The sequence below is a fragment of the Daucus carota genome, chromosome 4 (genome assembly GCF_001625215.2).
Source record: "Daucus carota subsp. sativus chromosome 4, DH1 v3.0, whole genome shotgun sequence".
In the NCBI taxonomy this organism is placed as follows: domain Eukaryota; kingdom Viridiplantae; phylum Streptophyta; class Magnoliopsida; order Apiales; family Apiaceae; genus Daucus; species Daucus carota.
This window is the reverse complement of record NC_030384.2, coordinates 40816578-40835915: the sequence shown is the minus strand read 5'-3', so window position 1 is coordinate 40835915 and position 19338 is coordinate 40816578. Positions and strand designations below refer to the sequence as shown.

The 19338-nt window shown below is 40.4% G+C and overlaps 1 protein-coding gene across 1 annotated transcript; it reads right to left on the bottom strand.

Moving 5' to 3' along the window:
• Positions 1-1415: 1415 nt before the first annotated feature.
• LOC108219536 (probable sugar phosphate/phosphate translocator At1g06470) lies at positions 1416-10750 on the bottom strand. Its single transcript, XM_017393030.2, has 12 exons — positions 10213-10750; positions 9733-9902; positions 7298-7383; positions 7093-7142; positions 6466-6533; positions 5852-5952; positions 5660-5672; positions 4822-5006; positions 3949-4035; positions 3164-3258; positions 2502-2643; positions 1416-1824 (listed from the first exon to the last, which is right to left on the bottom strand). The coding sequence occupies exons 1-11, from the start codon at positions 10539-10541 to the stop codon at positions 2523-2525; spliced, it is 1305 nt and encodes a 434-aa protein (XP_017248519.1). The 5' UTR covers positions 10542-10750; the 3' UTR covers positions 1416-1824; positions 2502-2522.
• Positions 10751-19338: the final 8588 nt, after the last annotated feature.

The following is a 19338-nucleotide window of genomic DNA, read 5'->3' as shown; positions in this document are numbered from 1 at the left end:
GTTCAAGCAAATACCGTCAAGCATGCCACCTCATTCACAAATAAATCTGTTTTCTTCATCGATGTAAATCAACATTCGTGGCCTAATTCTTTTTTCGTTGATACATTATTTGAAAAAGTTTCAAAAATTAATCAATATTGATATTAAATATAAAATGATTCATATATCAAACATGTTGTTAAGTACTATTAAAATAATTTTAAAAGTGTTAACATATATGAAATCAAAATTTTGTTATTAATTTTTTCTCTTCTGGAATTACAAGTGAGTCTTCGAGATCCGCTCAAACTTCCCGAGTCTTCTCTAGAAATGTGTTTGAAATACAAAAAAGTAATTAATAATATCCTTATTCAAGTACAATAAGTAGTTAAATAATATCCTTATTCAACCACTTATTTACTTTGTAACATCTGTGATGCAAGTTGTTTGGATTGAAATGGTTTGTTTCTTGACAATGTCATCTGATCGTGTGATCTTAGATCAGCTTGCCTACTTTTTCTCATACAATGCATGCGATGTTGCTGTATTTTAGCAATTTTGTTTTCATATATTTGTCTATATACAATGATATTGATAATATTAAATATGTCTGATAATATGATGGGCAATTTGGTCATATAGTGAGGTGTTAATAAGTGGTCTTGTTTAAGTCGTAATGTTTTAGTTATTTATATATTTAAAAAATAATGTGTAAAATTTTATAAACAATATTTTTATTGCTTAAACTCATATTTCAAGTTACTTGTTTGATATTTATGATTATTTTAGTGACAGTCTTGATACTGTTCACAGTTCAGTGACCAACTTGATATTTTAAACCCAGTTCCGTCCAACTAAATAATTAACTCTAATATTTTCAAAAAAAAATAATTAACTCTAATTACTAAAGATATTATAGCAAATAAAAATAGCCTATCCGCCTATAAATTCCATGATTTATAGTCGAACTATCTGGATCTGAAATTCATCCAACAAATTCCATTATTTATAGTCGAACTATCTTGATCTGAAATTCATCCAACAATTATACTTTTTAGTATTCCATTTTTCATAAAACTTGATACTAACCGAAACACTTTAAAGTTACAATGATTTTCAATATTTCAGTTCCCCTAAAACCCGGTAACAAAGACATCTAGAACAATATAATGCATTTTGCAGCATTCTAATTTTCATAAAAGTTGGTAGCTTGGTTGAAAATTTTATTCGGAAATATCATGCTATTTAATGCAGTATCATCCCCGTCAAAAAGAAGAAGAAGTAGTATTATCAATTTAAGTTTGACACGATATAAAATGAAAGCAGGAATGAGTTTTAACATTCCAATTTCCATAAATACTGGTAGCTAGTTGAAAATTTTAATTGAAAATATCATGTTACTTAAGCAGTATTATCAATTTAAGTTTGACAGGATATAAAACAAAAGTACAAATGAGCTTTGCCTATAAACTAATTTTACACTATTGTCAAAATTTTGTTACACACCGCCACACCGGTTCTACCACAGGCTGTATAAACTACCGACAAAACTGAGGTTACTTAACCCGATATAATGGGCATTTTTGCGATATACAGTACAATCAGTTCTATACAAGTGCTTTCAATCTGCTGCATTCTCAGCTAATGGCCTTTGATTCTTTGATAGCCAAAAATTTGTGTAGCGCCTCTATTATCAGTTTATACAACAAAAAACTTGAGAAACCAAGGTCATGTAGAATGCGACATGGTAAAGATCCCTTTCCCTCTAAAGCAGCCAGTATTAGCCAGTATCGTGATATTAACATATTCGGCAGGCAAAGGTAGAAGAACGTTCCTTTCAAATATCTGTCACCCCAGATTTATTTGCATCAAAGAGCATAGTAATTAAATGAGAGAGATTAAAACATTTCAGAAATCGCAATGATAAACAAAATTTACATAATGATTGCAATCATACATATTGAGTAGTCAGTGATAATCTAATTTAAACCACAAATTTCGCTATTCTACCACTCCAGAAGAACAGAGTCCAGTAAGGCAGGTGGTCATATTTTACTTAATAGACACTAACTTTATTTAGGCTGAATCTGTTTAATATTTTTTTTGTTTTCTAAATCATTTGCTGGCTGAGATGGAGCTGGGAGCCCGCCTATTTATCTACTTATCTTAAATTTAGGTTGCGTGGTTACTAAAGATTTTACATGTAAATTCCTCATTCTATTCCACATGTAATAAACCATGGCATAGTTCCATGTAGATGCTTACTATACAGGAAACCCCCCTATATAGCTGGTAATTTTCATTTTAAACCAGTATCTTGTAGTTTTAGTATCATTAGTTACACCTCCACATTGAAGAAAGAATTAGGCAGCCAAACTGGCACAATGATTTACATTGTAAAATTTAGATAAGATGAGATGTACGTCTGTAATTGTGTTAATATGTGTTCCAATATGACGTGTGGCTGTAGTTGTGACAGACCCCGACAGAATCTTTTGTATCCATATAGTTCAGTAACTCACCATAAAGAAATATTCAAGTATTCAATGCCCAAGATCTTGATCATCCATCTCCTCAAGAATAACATACTTTGCAGGACTACTACTTGTGGAAGATCCTGCCAAGTCATCCTCACTTGATTCTCCCCTGTGTAGCTTTTGGTATCTGAGTAGTTCAGACAAAAAATACAATTACATATCATTTGTTGCTCATATTTTACAAATTTCAAAGATGTACCAAAAATTTATACTATATTAATATCAACACCCAGGGGCCTGAATTAACAGTAGTTTACAAACTAGCTACTACAACAACAGAAAGCAACTCGACCACTTCAGCATCAATTCAAAACAAACTTAAGCAAGTGTGACAGGAACTGAGATATACATGCATATCTATACACAAACATAAAAATGTCTATGCATGACAGATCAACTTGCTTCACAGTCACAAAAAGTTTGGGTTTGATCATTTGATCATCTATGTGTGTGTGTGTGATCTGCTAATGGTACCCCCGATCAAGCAATCACAAGCTGTTATTAAGGACCTAAAGAGAAGATAGATTAAGAACAACATATATATATTTTACTAAATGAAAATATTCGAACAAATAAAGAGCATGTCACAAGAGCCAAGAGGCATATAAACAGGTGATTTTCTCAACAATACTTGTCTGATAACTTACTTGTACCAATTATATAAACTGACGCCAACCATAATTATGATGAGTCCAATCCCTTTCAACCATGTAAATTCATCATGGAAGTAAAAAACAGCAACCTGAATAAACAATATAAAAGATGGTCAAAGCTTATTTTAAGAGCATCTTTAGTTGAGTGAAATGTAGCCGGTGTAAAGCTGATTTATACAGCATCAACATACGCTTCCCGCTTAATCTCTATCTGTATAAACTTCCAGAAATAGAATTAGTTCGTACCTTTGATGGATCATATAAATATACCAGTGATTAGATTTGGGGTTAAATGATTGATACCCATATATATATAAATATGATTTTCATTTGTTTATTTGTAATTATTCAGATAGTTTTATTGGTAAATTTATGCGTTGTAGATGGTATACACAGATATCAAACCACTTGGCCATGAAAACTCACACATTCCGTGGCACTTTTATACAGAGAAGAAAATTGATTTAAGTGCATAGTCAGTTAGTACTTTCCATCCAAATAATGTCAATCAAGTATAGTTGTAATAGGCAACAAAAATTAAGCTCATTATATATTATATTAAATTTTGATTAGTGTATTTACTTGATGTTTCTGACACTTGCTATGACATATTATAAGGCATTGTAGATAATGAAAAGATGTGCAAATGAGAAAGTTGTTCGCATTTTACTTCCTAAAGCATACTATAACAGGTATTCTTTCTCTATCTTTGCATGCTGGAATTTTTTTAAATCTAGAAATCTTAAAAAATGTCCTCAGCGCCAATTTAGATATCATACCGATATTGTGACAACTTCCTTGACAACTCCAGCTATAGTCACCGTCACAGCACTAGTTACAGAGACAAGAATGTATTCGGTTAATACCTGCACGGAAAGGAACAAAAATTCCATAACACATTCGAAAAACCACACTGTCTTCTTCCCCCCCCCTCCACATACACGCACACAGAAATTAGCACACACATAGGGGTGGCAATTTCGGGTAATGGGTCGGGTTCGGGTGGGGTTGTCTTACCCGGTCCAATTCTTGGGGCGACCCGACCCGAAACGGGTTGAAAATTTCAACCCGAACCCGACATGTTCAGTACCCGATTAACCCGAAAATGACCCGTTGACCCGAAATCTATTAAAAAATAATTATTTTGATTAAAAAAATTATATTTATTATAAAATATTTAAAAACTACATATTTTTTTTAACGAGATTATATGTGAATAAAAATATTTTTAATAATATATAAATATATCATAAATGTATGTAATTTTGTAATATAAATATATATAATTACCATAATATATATATATTTTTTTGTCAGGAATTACCATAATATAATATATATATATATATATATATATATATATATATATATATATATATATATATATTTCGGGTCGGGTTCGGGTACACTAGGGCAACCCGAACCCGCCCCGAGTTTTTCGGATAAAAAATTACCCAACCCGAAATACAAAATTCCCAACCCTAATTCGTACTTTTTCGAGTCAGGTTTCGGGCTGTGTATACTTAGAAAGAAATAACCTATTGTGAAGAATGATAAGAAAAGAGAATTTATTTATTTTTGCTGATCAAGTAAAAGAAGTTCTGTTGACAAAAAGATCCACAATATGAAATGAAAAAGAGAAGGTTATTCACCATGAAAAAGGCGAGAGTTCCACCAAAAAGCATCAGCAAGGAACTACGAGTAATATGCCATGAGCTATTAAAGTAAACATTTTTACTGAATTGATCCCATGGTTCAAAAATGAGAGACAGTATACCGGTTGAGACTGCCATAACTGGAGCTACATAACTCATTAGCGTCAGGGGATTTTTCAGACCTGAGCATCACCAATTGAGGATAGAAATGTAATTAGAAACCTGCTACTTTATCACACATATTAACAATGCTAGATAGAGTTGGTCTCCTATAAATCAAGAAGACAACGTCAACAGCTAAAAGACGCTTGCTTATATAACAATTAGCCCCCCCCTCCCCACTCTCTCTCTCTCTCTCTCACACACACACACACACATCAACATGTTTAAAGCAATGGTGGAAAGTTTTCACCAAAATGACGACCAAATAAATATAGTTTGTCCACTACACTCAATTGACGACTTGTAGTTTCAGGGGAAAAACAATTCAGTGGGCAAGTATCCGTATTTTTCTTGAACTAACATAGAGCCAACTTTTAGTAGGCATTTTACATCAGTCAATTGCTGGTATAAGACATGTACATTTCATGCCAATATGAAACCTGATCCGTGGTGGAATAACACAATTAAGATATATCATTATCAAAGATATATGTGCTAGAAAAAAAAAGTAGAGACCAAATTTGTGTGAGTGGTATTTAGCCTCTGGTTGAGGTCAAGGCAGATCATCTTTAACTAGTTCCAATTAGATCAAGTAATATATGAGGATAGAAACGCATATGAATTTTCAAATCTCAAACAACAAAATGCATAGGACTGAAACTTTTAAGCGTACCATATACTTCTTTCTTTATATCGGACGTGGAATTGGCAGGTACAAGCGATCCAACCCGAAAGAGTAGACAAATTAGGTCAATCAGAGAAGAATTAAGAAACTAACAAATATACAGTCATCTACACAGACAGAAAAGAAAAGAAGTTGGAGTAGAATGTGGAATAAAGAGTAACATGCGGTCACATACAGTACCTGAAGGAGGATTTGAGTCATTGTCCAACGAAAGCCGGACATAAAAGCAGCAAGCATGACAAAAATGAAACCCCAAAACTGAAATTCTGTTTCCTTTGCAACTGATCAAGTCAACAGAATACAGGTCAACGTAACAAAAAGGAATTTGGAGGTTTAAACTAGATAGGCATTAAATTCCTCTCTGTATACATGGTAGCCTCCTTCACAAAAACCAGATAACTGAAATGACCATTTATTTAAAAAAAAATTGGTTAAGTAGAGATAGTTATGATATGTTAATAATAATCTAGGTTCACTATAGATGTCCTTTATATCTCTCAATCCTAAGGTTACATTGTAATTAATAGGAACCTGCTGCCTGGAAAGTTGCACTGGGTTCATGGTCAGATGTAGGGTATTTTCTCGTTTACAAAAATTAGATATCAAGAGAATATAACGGAAAAAAAATTAAATATGCATCACTTTAAATTCACCCTTTAAGTAGTGCAAAGTAAGGAACTACATCAGTGTATAACCCAGAGTCACAGCGAACAGAATACTGATTGTATCAACTGACAAATAACAAAACACAACAGATGGTTGATTATAATATTCGAAGAATGTTACCAACCAACCTGTCAACAGTATTCCAACAGATATAACTAAGATGATGCCTAGGAGCTTGACGCTTGGAGACTCCAACCTTTCACAAGACATTTGAAGTTAATAGGCAGAAAATATATGGTGTACATAAGTATTGTTGAAATGGCTCTAGTCAAAAACCGCAGTGAAAGAGATTATTTTTACGCAAAGCCTTATTTTTAAACTTAACGAAGGTAAAATACAATTTCTCTCCCGAATTTTTTAAGGGTGGAAAGCAAAGAAATGCAAGAGGAAAATATGAAATAAACTGTAACAAGTTTTATCACTTGCTCTTGACTTCAAAGTTCTAGAGTAAAACTACTTTCAATCACGTGCTCCCGAGTTAGAAGGAAAGCATATAATTAGCTAAATTAAAATTTTATCCTTTTAATTTTTGTTTAAAAATATTAATTTAAGCAGTAAGGGTATATTTACCTTCCCCACTTACTTTCCTCTCTGTCCCACTTTCGGAATGAATTTTATAAGAAAGCAGATTAAATTTAACAACTCAGGAACACTGACAACAAAATTCACAAAACCATAATTTTTATGAGGCATTAAAATTGTTCACATAGGATGCAACTACATGTACAAAAGACCATACTTGCAATTATTTTTACCTGAATGCAAAAGCAAATAGAAGAAGAAATATTGGGGATGCAGATTTACACTGCAAAAAAGAAAGAAACACCAAACCAATATAAGGAGCACATATTTCTAGCAGTAAAAGCGATGCAATAGAATATATGAATTCACATATAAAAAAAGAAACTGAGCAGTTTCATACTACTGGTAGAAGTTAACTTATAAAATAGAAAGACCAACCATTGTGGCAAACGTAACAGACACAAAAACAAGAGATGCATTGCTCAAGTTAATATCCAGTGCCGTTCCAATAGCTGTTGGTACAACTGTGAAAAGTAAAGTCCATCTGTAGCATTAGTTGTTAGATAAGTCAATTAAAGTAGTCACAAAAAAAATGATAGTCAAGTACTAAGAGATCATAAATATGTGTGCCTCAAAGAGATGCAAATGAATAATATAGGAACCCAGCTCCTTCAGAATCAACAGAAAATAAAAATACAAGTAATGTGTACAACAATTGGCACGGACGCTCATATATATGGCAAAGAAGATATCTCTAATCAAAATATCCAGGCATCTAGCAGCTCTTTTTTGAGCTTATACAATTATTTGAAAGGCTCTAAACCATTTTCTTTGCTGCTTCAGTCTTTTGAGTTTGATTACTTCATCCGCCTGACTATTACATCCTGGTGTTTAAGGAGAAAACCACTCCATAGCGTCATCGTTTGAATTAAGGTCATGAACAATGTTGCTAGTACTCTTTAATAAACCTCAAGTACCCGTATCAAACTCTCAACACTCGGATATTGGTATGGAAATGCAAAATTTCCAATAACAAAAAAGAGTCCAATACATGGACACTTTTAGAGCCGGATAACATAGGTCGTGAGATGTGTGTGTGTGTAAAGGACTTACCAAAAAGGGCTCTGCTTTTACAATTTTACGGTTGGAAACTGGTTTTACCAAAAGCTCAGTCACTTGTGCTCTCACTATAATACTTAATTACAAACAAGTTGCATCTATCATGTAATTATCTTGAAGATCAAGCTCAATCAAGACTTTAAGAGTATTGTGAGTAGGACAAAAGCATTTACCAAAGTTCTTTACTTTTTCAAACTTATAGTTGGAAACTGATATAAAATTCACTTTCTGCTCTCACAATAATACTCAATTAATGAAGAGTAGTATATGAGCCTTTGAAGGCAAAATCGATGTTGTATTCCGTTTCTGCCGCATAAATCTTGGCTTTCTAGAAGAGCAGTGGGGAAAGCAATTTAATTTCATGCATAATGAAAACATGAACGATTTTCTAAAAGTGACTTTCTGCACAAAGAAATCTGCAAACGCATGACACTATTTATGTGGAGGATAACATTTATTCTGCTAATCATTAGTTAGCAAAGGGAAACATATGAAAACACAAAGATCTTGGTTTTCCTTGCTTTACGTGTTGATAAAATTGGCATCGGTTCTCCCAGTTGCAACTGCAACAGTTGAGATGGGATTTTCATCTATGTAATTTGTTAAAAGTTAAACTACACTTCAAAATTGAATGAGAGATATTTGGTTGAGTTATTGTTTAATAACATATATTGAAAGAGATGTTTCTCAAATAATTGAAAATGAAGAAATTATGAAAAGATTTCAGAATGTGAAAGATAGGTTGATGATCTTATGAAAATAACACTGTTATACAATATGGTTATTATCTCATATATGTGCCGCAGTGCTGGTCTGAAGTTAGTAAATCTATAATGATATTTGACTTGTCTTAAGTTCGGATCAGGATCCGCCAGTGCAAGCAACTTTAATATTTGTCCAGTACTCGCATAAGTTATGACTTCATTGATATGATAGCTGCAGTCGCACAGGGTGGAAGTTTAACCCTGAGCTTGGTGACCATTTAAATAGTGCAGCAGAGTTGTTTACCCTAATGAACAGGAAATGATGAATTCTACTGGTTCTCAACATCATTAGCAATCTGTTTTTATGGCATTGCTCTCAAGTGATAGCTACTGCGATTTTTTTGGGGGGCAGGGGGCGACGTAAGCTTAGAAGTGAACCGAAGGACGAAGATATTATGTAAGAAAACTTTTTTTTAAGTGTGTGTGTGTGTGTGTGTGTGTGTGTGTGTGTGTGTGAAAGTTCAGCTCATATGAAAATAATGAGCTACTGCGTTTCGTATAAGGGGGAATATGCATACCAATTCATAGCGGCTGCTAATGAACCAACATGCAGATATAAGATCTCAGTCTCTGGCCATTGTGATGCACCACACATATACTTGGCCAATAGTTTAAGCAGTCATATTAATTCATAAACTTTTGAACTCCGCAACATTTCAGATGGCTGTTACTAATAGATTTACTAAAACATAAGGCCCAAGATTTTAGTCTAGAGGGGGGCTTAAGTACACTTTTTTACATACTTATTGCAGATTTTACTTATTTCTAATTTGATGCTGCAATACTATTCCTAATAAAACTAATATTTTAAGGGAGAGAGAGAACTACTGCTAATATTTCTTCATAATCTAAAACTAGTTTAATACCCACTAATTCATCTTAATTGCATGAATTAAAAACAAAGCGGGATAACATCACAAACTGTACGAAGTATTTATAAATAATGATACATAAGTTTAACCAGTAGAGAATGTTAAAAGGCAGATGTACCTCGTATAAAATAATCCTTCCACGACATAGACACGGGAGGCTGAAACCTACTAGACCATATCCATGTAATAGCCTTTGCTAATATAGCTTGCATCCCAAAGTGGAACGTATTCATCAAAAGAGGAGCTGGAAATTTGCCCATATTTTCACCCAATAAAGTCTTATTGTACCTTAACCAAACACAAGATAGTTGAATTCACATCAACAAATCACTCATACATAAAATCATTACAATCAACTTTAGCTTACATCTTCTACAAACTACATACAAGTAGTGCATTACACTACTTGAAATCGCGAGTCTCCCTAAAACAAATCATTAAATTTTAACTATAAGCAAAATTAATCAACATTTGATCGAACACGAAAAACATACATTATAACATTATTCGATAAACCAGCTGCAAATGACTAATCTCGGCAATATAAGTTTGTAAATTATAGGCTAAACACATAGGAGCATCGAAAAATATGACTTACAATGTTAAGAACAAGCTGAAAGTATACCAAACGAGTACAAAAAACAGAGTCTTAAGTATATCAGCAGCTGATAACACAGACTTTGTGGTAAGCGATAACTTGTGGTGCGTGGAATCATCATCTACATTAATAATCGGATCTCTATCTCTATCTCTATCTTTATCAATAATCTTTCTGGGAGATGATCCAGTATCAGCACTATTATTATTACGAATTAAATTATGCTTGTGAATTTCTTCAATGCTGAATGATTCGGCGTGTAATTTCGTAGCTGCGTTGCGGTCGCCCCGAGGCGATACACGATTCGTGCTGGCGCCGATCACGTTCATATCCTCACTAGATCGGCGATATCATTGATTGATGTGGATGTATAGATACATGTGTGTATGTATAGGGGTGGAAAGCGGAGATGATCGGAGAACGAAGAGATATTTTCAGGTGAGATAGAGAGAGAGAGAGAGGTGATGCAGTAGTTTGTCGCCAATAATAAAAACTATAAAGTCGTTGTCGTTTTTGGATATTCCGGTAAAAGTATTTTTCTTCCATTTTATTTAAGTTATGTACCGCGTTGTGTTATAATTAAAATTAAAAAGTATGAAGTCGGGTGTTAAACGTTGGGGGCCGGGCGGCTAACCAGTAATTTAGTAATCCAAATTTAATTAGATTTGATTTCATAAAATTATTCATCATAAATTTTATTAAAGTCGGGGGTTCGGTTTGTTCAGCTTAATTGGGTTGATCGGTTTGATCAGATTAAATATAAAATGGAATGTAATGTGTTGTGTTGGTTTTTGGATGAGAAGATAAAGGGCAGGGCGCGTCTTTCCCGGGGATATTCCGGGAGACGCGGCCCCCTGTCCCAAGACGCTGGCATGAAGGTGAGAAAGATCAAGGAGAGGGAGGGCGTGTCCTCTCTGTTAGGGCGCGTCCTCTGACTTGGCAAAGCTACCGATGTGAATAAATGATGTGTGAGGGAGGATGAGTGAGTCTCCGTGACGACCCTTTCGGGGGATATGAAGACTAGTTACCAAGCTCATTTGGTAGTTACCAAGCTCATTTGGTAGTTGTCAGGCTCATCTGACAGTTCCCGGGCTCATCCGGGCATGATCTATAATCCTCAATCCTGTAATCTGCCTAGTTAACCCTTGTGTGGGGGCTTGAGGTGATCATGATTCTTGAAGGCCCTCCGGGGTAATATGAAGGCCGATCATATGTCTGGATCCTGTATTCTGGTGAGTTAGCCCTCATCGGGGGATTGAGACGATCGTGTAATTTGGCTCCTTGTCTACCTTGTTTGAAGATGAAGACCTCACCGAGAGGTGAGGACATGTCCCTGCACCTCGAGGGGTTAGCCATGGCTCTCCCAGATAACTTCTCCATAAGAGTCGTGGTAGATGCTATCTCTCGTAGTGGAGATATCGTTGAATCCGTGATCTATTTGGATTAGGAGTCTGGGGTAGTCATACTCAAGACTAATTCTAACAGGAGTAGGATTCTCCAAGATGGGCCTTCGGCCTATCTCCGACCTTATCGCCAAGAGGCCTAGTCCTGATCAAACTAGGACTCTTGGTCCAATAGAACTACGTATGGCTTGATCCCCTATAAATAGGGGTACGTAGGCACATTGGGGGATCATGAGTTGAGAGCACGTGAGACCAACTCAAAACCCTAATCTCAGCCACCCCCTAAAACAAACAACCACCACTCTCCGGCGACCAAAACCACCGTCACGGATCTTGATTCCGGCCATGAACCTCATCTTTGTTGATTACCAAATTCCTCTATCAACAAATTGGCGCTAGAAGGAGGGGCTATTCAAGATCTTCATCTTAGGAGGAAGAGATGTCACACGACGGAGATTCGCACGTAGAGGAGGAGCGTTTTCCGGCAGGGCGATGGCTAGAGCACAAAAGAGGAGGAGACCTTCATCTACTTTTTCAGAAAAAGGACGATATCTCCATCGGGAGTTTGAAGGAGGACAATCATCAACGAAATTCTAGGAGGTAACCTAATTTGTGATCAGGGTTTTCTGGACCGGGGAGTCAGCGAAGGATGTGATTTTCGGAGACCTGACACCTCCCCCGGACAGAGTACACCTCCCCCGGAGAGAGTACACCTCCCCCGGACAGAGTACACCTCCCCCGGATAGAGTACACCTCCCCTGGACAGGGTACACCTCCCCCGGATAGAGTACACCTCCCCTGGACAGGGTACACCTCCCCCTGACAGGGTACGCCTCCAAGTGATGTGGTGCTCGACTACCACCGTGAGGAACGAATTCCCTAACACCTCCGAAGAAGGCGCACCTCCGGGTAAGATTCTCACAATGCTTTCGCATGTTATTGCTAACAAGTCTGTTGTGGTTTGAGTCTTTACGAGAAGGAGATCGCCTCCCTGGAAGCCTCAACGGTTTTCTGAAGGGGCGCGCCCTCCCCAGAGCAAGTAATTTGAGGTTCGCGAGAGGCGCATGTTGAAGGCCTGACCACATGTGATGATATGAACGGGAAAGTTACGAAGGGCGAGCTATTGAGATGGAACCTAGCTCGAAAAGTCGTAAGGATGCGCGCCTTCCCCTGACCGGGCGCGCCCTCAGGTAAATACTAAACTCCCCCAGTATTTGGTTCCCTAAGACTACCACATGTGTAAATTCACAGGTAATATGGTGTTACCTTTAAGAGGAGTACACCTCTTCTCCGTGAGGAGTAGTCGCACTTTCCTCCAACAAGGCGCGCCCTCCTAAAGGGGTACGCCATATCCAACCAGTATTTTATCAGAGAACGAATTGCGCGCCTCCCTCTGACAGGGCGCGCCCTCTGGTATGTCTGATGCATTAATTGCTTCATATGATATTTTGTGAAGACAAATATACTCAGGAAGGAGCTCACTAGTCTTGAAGAGGTCACGTCCCTCCCTGGGGCGCGCCCTCTCGGAAGTACTCATCACTTGAGGAAGCGCATGAGGGCGCGCCCTCAGGATAATAAGGTTGAGAAGGGAGATGCTTCAAAGACGCGCCTCCTCCTAGTTGGACGCACCCCGAGTTCCAAAGTCATGTTTCCAGGGTTGATAATTTGGGAGGACGCGTCTTCCCCTAACAGGGCGCGTCGTGAGGTAACACTGACCATCAGTATTAAGTCGTATACATGATAAAGTGCAGGTCAAGTCCAACATGCTAAAGGAGCTGTCCATCTTGATGAGGGCGCGCCCTCCGTTCTACAGGAACGTAGCATGATACCTGCAAGGTCTTTGATCAAGGTACACTTAAGCCCTTTCAAAGGTTACCAAATTATCCATGACCAGCTCTGGGTACTATGAATTTTAACCATCCATGATACGCTCTGGATGTCATCCACGATCTACTCTGGATGCTATGATTATTTACATATCCATGATACGCTCCGGATACTATATTTGCGCATCCATGATACGCTCTGGACATTATACTTGCGCATCCATGATACGCTCTGGATCTTACATATCCATGATATGCTCTGGATAACATTTTATACTATTCATTCCCCATTGAGCTATGAGCTCTGGGACCTGTGCGATGCACCGGAGTTATGTAAACCACGATAAGATTCGTGATGCCCCATATGGGAAGATGTATGGACTGGGGAGTGGTCCTCTTGATTTTCTTAAGCAAGTGATTCACGCGTGAAAAAGTAAAGCTGCGCCAAAGGCCGCGCCAAAGGTCGCGCCCTCTACTTAATCCTTGGAAAAGATCAAAAGAGCCCACATTACAAGTAAGGCTGCGCCCTCTGCTTATACAGTCCTTGAAAGAAAAGAAATATTGCAAGGCAGCGCCATCAGCCGCGCCCTCTGCTTAGGCAATTCTTTAACAAAAAGAATTAAAAGGGGTCATGTTATAACAAGGCAGCGCCACTCTGTAAGTCGCGCCTTATATTTACTATTCCCAGGTACCATGGATACACTAAGGCTAAAAAAAAAAAAAAAAAAAAAAAGCCACAAACCTTCGCACAGCGAAGGCGCGCCCTTCTTTTGTTGAAGTTCATTGGCGCGAATGTTATGGTTGAATGTGTCCTTTGGAAGGAATAAGCGAAGCTGCGCCACTGTCAACGACAGATAGGCCGTGCCCCCTGTTTTCTTTTGTCTACATAAAGATTGCTTATTATTTATGAACACATCAAGAAGACGCGACAGCCTCATGCTTAGCAACTTTGCTAAATGATCAAAGACACCGACATTATATACATGCAAGGCTTGTGCACAGCCTGCATCTTGGAATGTCGAGGAATAGAAGTGGCTTACGTCACGCCTCTATGCGCGGACGCGCTCTCGGAAGAGGATGTGTGGTATGGAGTAAAAATTTCCCTGATATCTCCAATATCAAGAAAATTTGGGGAGTACTTGTTATAGCCAAATTTGGCTAGGTCCTTGTTGGGCCAAGTATGTACTTAGTTTAACTAAGTAAGACATGAATTGGGCTAAGAGTCCTATATAAAGGAAGGACGCGTCCTCCTGCTTATAAAGTGAGGACGCGACCGACCCTTGAAGAGACTAGTCTGAACGGAAGGGCGCAGCCCTCCGTGACGCGACTGATCCGCCGATGTTGCGTATCTTAATGAAGAGGACGCGTCCTCCGTGTCGGAAGGAGGGATGTGTCCTCCAGGTCACACGTGTCCCATGAAGAGGACGCGTCCTCCTGCTTATAAAGGGAGGACGCGACCGACCCTTGGTGTTGCTTGAAAAGGACGCGTCCTCCGAGTCACAAGGAGGGACGCCTTACTTGAGAGTGTTGATGGAGAGACGCGACCGACCTCCGTCCACCCACGTCCTGTAATATGTGGAGGAGGGCACGCCCTCTTCGGAGGTGACCGAGGGGCGCGTCCCTTGTAAGAAGTTGACAATGAGATGAAGACCAAGGGCGTGCCTTTGACGGGGTGTCCTCGCCTCCCCGGGGGCGCGACCTCATGTTAAAGAAGGACCTGTCTGATGTGTTGTAAGAAGGCTCTTCTTATGGGAGAGTGTACATTCGCTGAGACAACCCTTCTGAGGGAGACGAAGACCGTCCCTCCGGGGATAGGAAGACCTACCCCTCCGGGGGGATATGACGACCCCTCCGGGGGATACGACGACTCTTCCGAGGTGTTGTAGCCGTTTTTGTATATCATGTGGAGGGGAGGACGCGCCCTCCCCAGACATGGCCCGGGAGGTGCGGTCTCTTGTCCAGTAAGGAGGATTGAAGACAAGATAAGGGAAGGACGCGCCCTCTCCAGACATGGCTCGGGAGACGCGGTCTCCTGTCCAGTAAGGAGAATTGAAGACAAGATAAGGGAAGAACGCGTCTTCCCAGGACACGTCCCTTGACTTAAAAGAGCTAAAACACAGCTTCGTTCTGCATGTTATGAAAAGGCGCGCCCTAGATATAATGGGAGATAGGCATGACCCTCTGAAGGCGCGCCCTCCGATAAATAATAACATTAACTGATGGCATCATGAAAGCTACATGTAAGCAATGCGAGAAGGGACGGTGATACTAAATATAAAGCATAATATTCATAAGGGCGCGCCCTCCCCATAAATTAAGAAATGCGAAAGAGCATGGGCGCGCCGCCAAAAGATTAAAGTTGAGCATGCAATCAAAAGAACATGCAGTCACGAATCCAGAAAATTAGTTTATAATACAACTTGCAAGGCTTAGAACGGGCCTGCACCGTCAAAAGATTAAAGTTAAGCGACTCAGGGCGCGTCCTTGGACATGTCCCCAGCTTGAGTGCCGCCCCCTGGGCGCGCCCCCTCGGCTGTGGCCTCTTTGGCCAGCGTCTCAGCTAACTCTGCCTTCTTGGCGGCCATCAACTCTGGATTCTTAGAAGGAAATTCAGCCATGAAATCAGCCGCAGCCTTCCCAAAGTTCGGAAGCCAATTGTAGTTTGGTTCCCCGGAGAGGAAGGTAGCAACATAGCTGAATAGTCCCTCTGTGAACGATGTCTCGACCGCCTTCTCCTTATCCTCCAAGAGTTGTTTGTTGTCATCAGCCAAAGAGGAATTCTCCAGTTTGAGATCAGCCACCTCTTTCTCAAAACGCGCCTTTTCAATGTTGAGTTCCTTCTCGACGGCTAACTTGCCATCCTCGGCCTTCTTGAGAGCTTTGTCATGCTGCTTAGCCTCCCTTTTGAGCTGGGAGTTCTCCTTCTCAAGGTTAGAAAGGCGCGCCTCCTGGGCAGCTTTAGCGTCATCACGATCCATATTGTGGATCAGCATCTCACAGCTTGCCTTAAGAATCCAATCATCTTTCTCGGAGTCTAACTTGGCGCGCCACGCCTGCACCTCGTTATCAGATAGGACGGTGTCGCCGATGTCGCCTAGGACCCTTGAAGCCAGGCTTGAAGGTTGAGCAGGGTTGTGTTTCTTGCTGACTCGAGGCTTTTTAGAGCGCGGTGTCCCCGTGGAAACGGTATCCAGTTTGGAGGGTGGTTTCTGGAAAACACGGTTAGACGCGCCCCGCTTTGGAAAGCCGGGCGAGAGAGACGCGTCCTCCCCCAGATTTGGCTTCTTCCTTGAGAAGAATGAAGGAACTTCGGCCATACCTGCACATAGTAAAGAATGTGTTATCTTGGGTACACCAGAGATGGCTATAAAAAGGGATGTACACACATGCAAATAATGTATAATGCGCATATTGAAAAAGGGGCGCGCCTTCATTTTGCGTCGTCCGGGCGCGCCCACATCCTCCCCTCGGGGAGGCTGCGTCAGACGTGTATTCCTCAGGTTCTGCCTTGAGAACCCTGCTTCCTTTATTCTTAAGAGGTCTTCCATTCCTGAAGGTGGTCGGACCCACTTTGGTACCTATCATGGGAGAAAGGAACCCGGCCTCGATTAAAGCAGAAGTGGTCACCAAGTTTGTTATATTCTTCCTTTGAGAGGGCAAGTGGAGGATGAGTTGTGCTCTCTCAAGGGCTTCGTTATCAAGAGACGGCATACCACGTTCCGCTAATAAGATGAGGAACAAATTAGTGAAGGAAGGGTAAATAAGGGCGCACCTTGAAAAGAGTATTCTTACCAGGGGAGATGTTAAATTGCGTCCTCATTCTTTTGGTGTTATAAACATAAAAAAAGGGGTCCCTCCACCTTTTCACATGGGAGGCACGCCCTTCGCCGAAACCTTTAAGACGGTGTTGAGATCGTATGGTAAGGTAAAAGTAGCCAGGAGAGTTCTTAGTAAGTCTGAAGAAAAAACTCAGTTCCTCCATAGAGGGCGCGCCATATCCTTCCTCCTTGTACAAGATGTATAGCCCTGCCGCCAGTTTGTACGAATTAGGCGACAACTGGATAGGAGCAATGTCGAACCACTCTAAAATTTGTTCAAAATAAGGATGGAGGGGCACGCCTGCTCCGAGGCTTACATGCCTGGGGGTCAGAACCATGCGAGGAATCCTGCAGTTCCCTATGTCGAAACGATGTGCCCTCATCTCTTCAAGAGGGACTACTGCTGTTCCTTTCTGATCGTAGTAATCCATCGTCCACTCTAGTTCTTCCCAGGAAAGCGTGGAAGGTTGGTCTACGCAGTTTAACTTGCCCCTATTCTTTTTTATTTCCTCGACCATCGTGGAAGAAAGCTCCATGTCACCATATTCGGACCAGTCCACGTCTTCTTCCCATTCTTCTATAGGAGGATGGACGTAGGGTTCAGGAGAGGATTCAGGTGAAGGTGGAATGGCGGGTGTTCGCCCTCCGGGCGCGCCTTGGGAAAAATCCTCTTCTGTAGCATCTTCACGAAACAACGTGCCCTTTGGGGGCTCATAGTCAGAGTCTTTATCACTTGGGGGAGAAGGGACACTGTGGTCTGATGAAGAAGAGATCAGTTGATATATCTTTCCTTTACCTCTGCGAGCAGGCGCGCCCTCAGAGGTATCAGTCCATTCCTCGAATGGGGTGTCATAGTCCATCGACTGATCGCCAGTAGCAGGAGAGCTAGTGATCTCGATTGGGTGAATAATCTGATTGGTAGCCCGGGGAGTAGCTAAGTAAGAAGATTTCATTTCAGCAGGAGGGCAAGGAAGTCTCTGAACGGGTAGAAAGCAAAGGATGCGCCCCCGTCTGCCAGCTGTAAACAAATAGGTGGTGAGGGCGCGCCCTTTGAGAAAAGCATAAATATGGGCAGATGCGTGTGCTACAAATGAAAGATATCAGTGTGTGGATGTGTCTACCTTATGAAGAGTTATTTTTGGAAAGGGACAAGGGCCTCAGGATGAAGGCGCGCCCTGGTGGTGATAAGAGGAAGGGAAGGACAGGTGACGTTCGGAAGGACGCGTCTTTCCTAATGGGCGCGCCTAGGGAAGGAGAGGGTTGTTTGGTTGACAGCACATAAACAGGTTCAGGTGGTACGACTTGCGAAGTTGGGGAATCAAAGGGAGGTACGATGAGGTTTTACGAGTATAGATACACATATATGTATATACACAAACAGTCAAGAACATAACAAGCAATGAGCAAGAAAGTTGAGGGGTCATTTGAACAAATCTAACAATGTAATCGGTGAAAATCGATAAAAAGGATGAGGAAACGTACCTGGGAACGTGGTGAATGATCTCCCCGGTCAGTTTGCGCTTAGAAACAGTGGTACGCCGGCAATCGTGGTCGGAAAAGTTCTTGCTGGTAAGAGAAAAAACGCAAGATGGGAGAAGATAAAGTGAAGAAGAAAAGGTAAGAGATATTTATAGCAAGGAGGGTGGATCGCTGACAGCTGTCCTCTCAGGTACGGCCTACTTCGATTTTAAATATCAAATTTGAATAGCCGCGTCATCGCAAAGGACAGGACCCGGTAATTTTGAACGAAAGAGGACGCGCCTGTGGGAGAGGGCGCGCCTGGTCAAGTATCTAGGAAGCAGGACGACTCAAGGTGTAGGTTAAAGAAGACATCTTTGATGAAGGGAGAGAACGAAGATTCCCTTGACATCTTCGATGACAACCGAATCTGGGGAGTACTTGTTGTGTTGGTTTTTGGATGAGAAGATAAAGGGCAGGGCGCGTCTTTCCCGGGGATATTCCGGGAGACGCGGCCCCCTGTCCCAAGACGCTGGCATGAAGGTGAGAAAGATCAAGGAGAGGGAGGGCGTGTCCTCTCTGTTAGGGCGCGTCCTCTGACTTGGCAAAGCTACCGATGTG

Coding starts and splice junctions, on each gene's coding strand:
- LOC108219536 (XM_017393030.2), bottom strand. CDS start 10,541: ATGAACGTGATCGGCGCCAGCACGAATCGTGTATCGCCTCGGGGCGAC. Junction 7,384..9,732: donor GAAGGATTATTTTATACGAG/GTACATCTGCCT, acceptor TACTTTTCACAG/TTGTACCAACAGCTATTGGA. Junction 7,143..7,297: donor CTGTTACGTTTGCCACAATG/GTTGGTCTTTCT, acceptor TCTTTTTTGCAG/TGTAAATCTGCATCCCCAAT.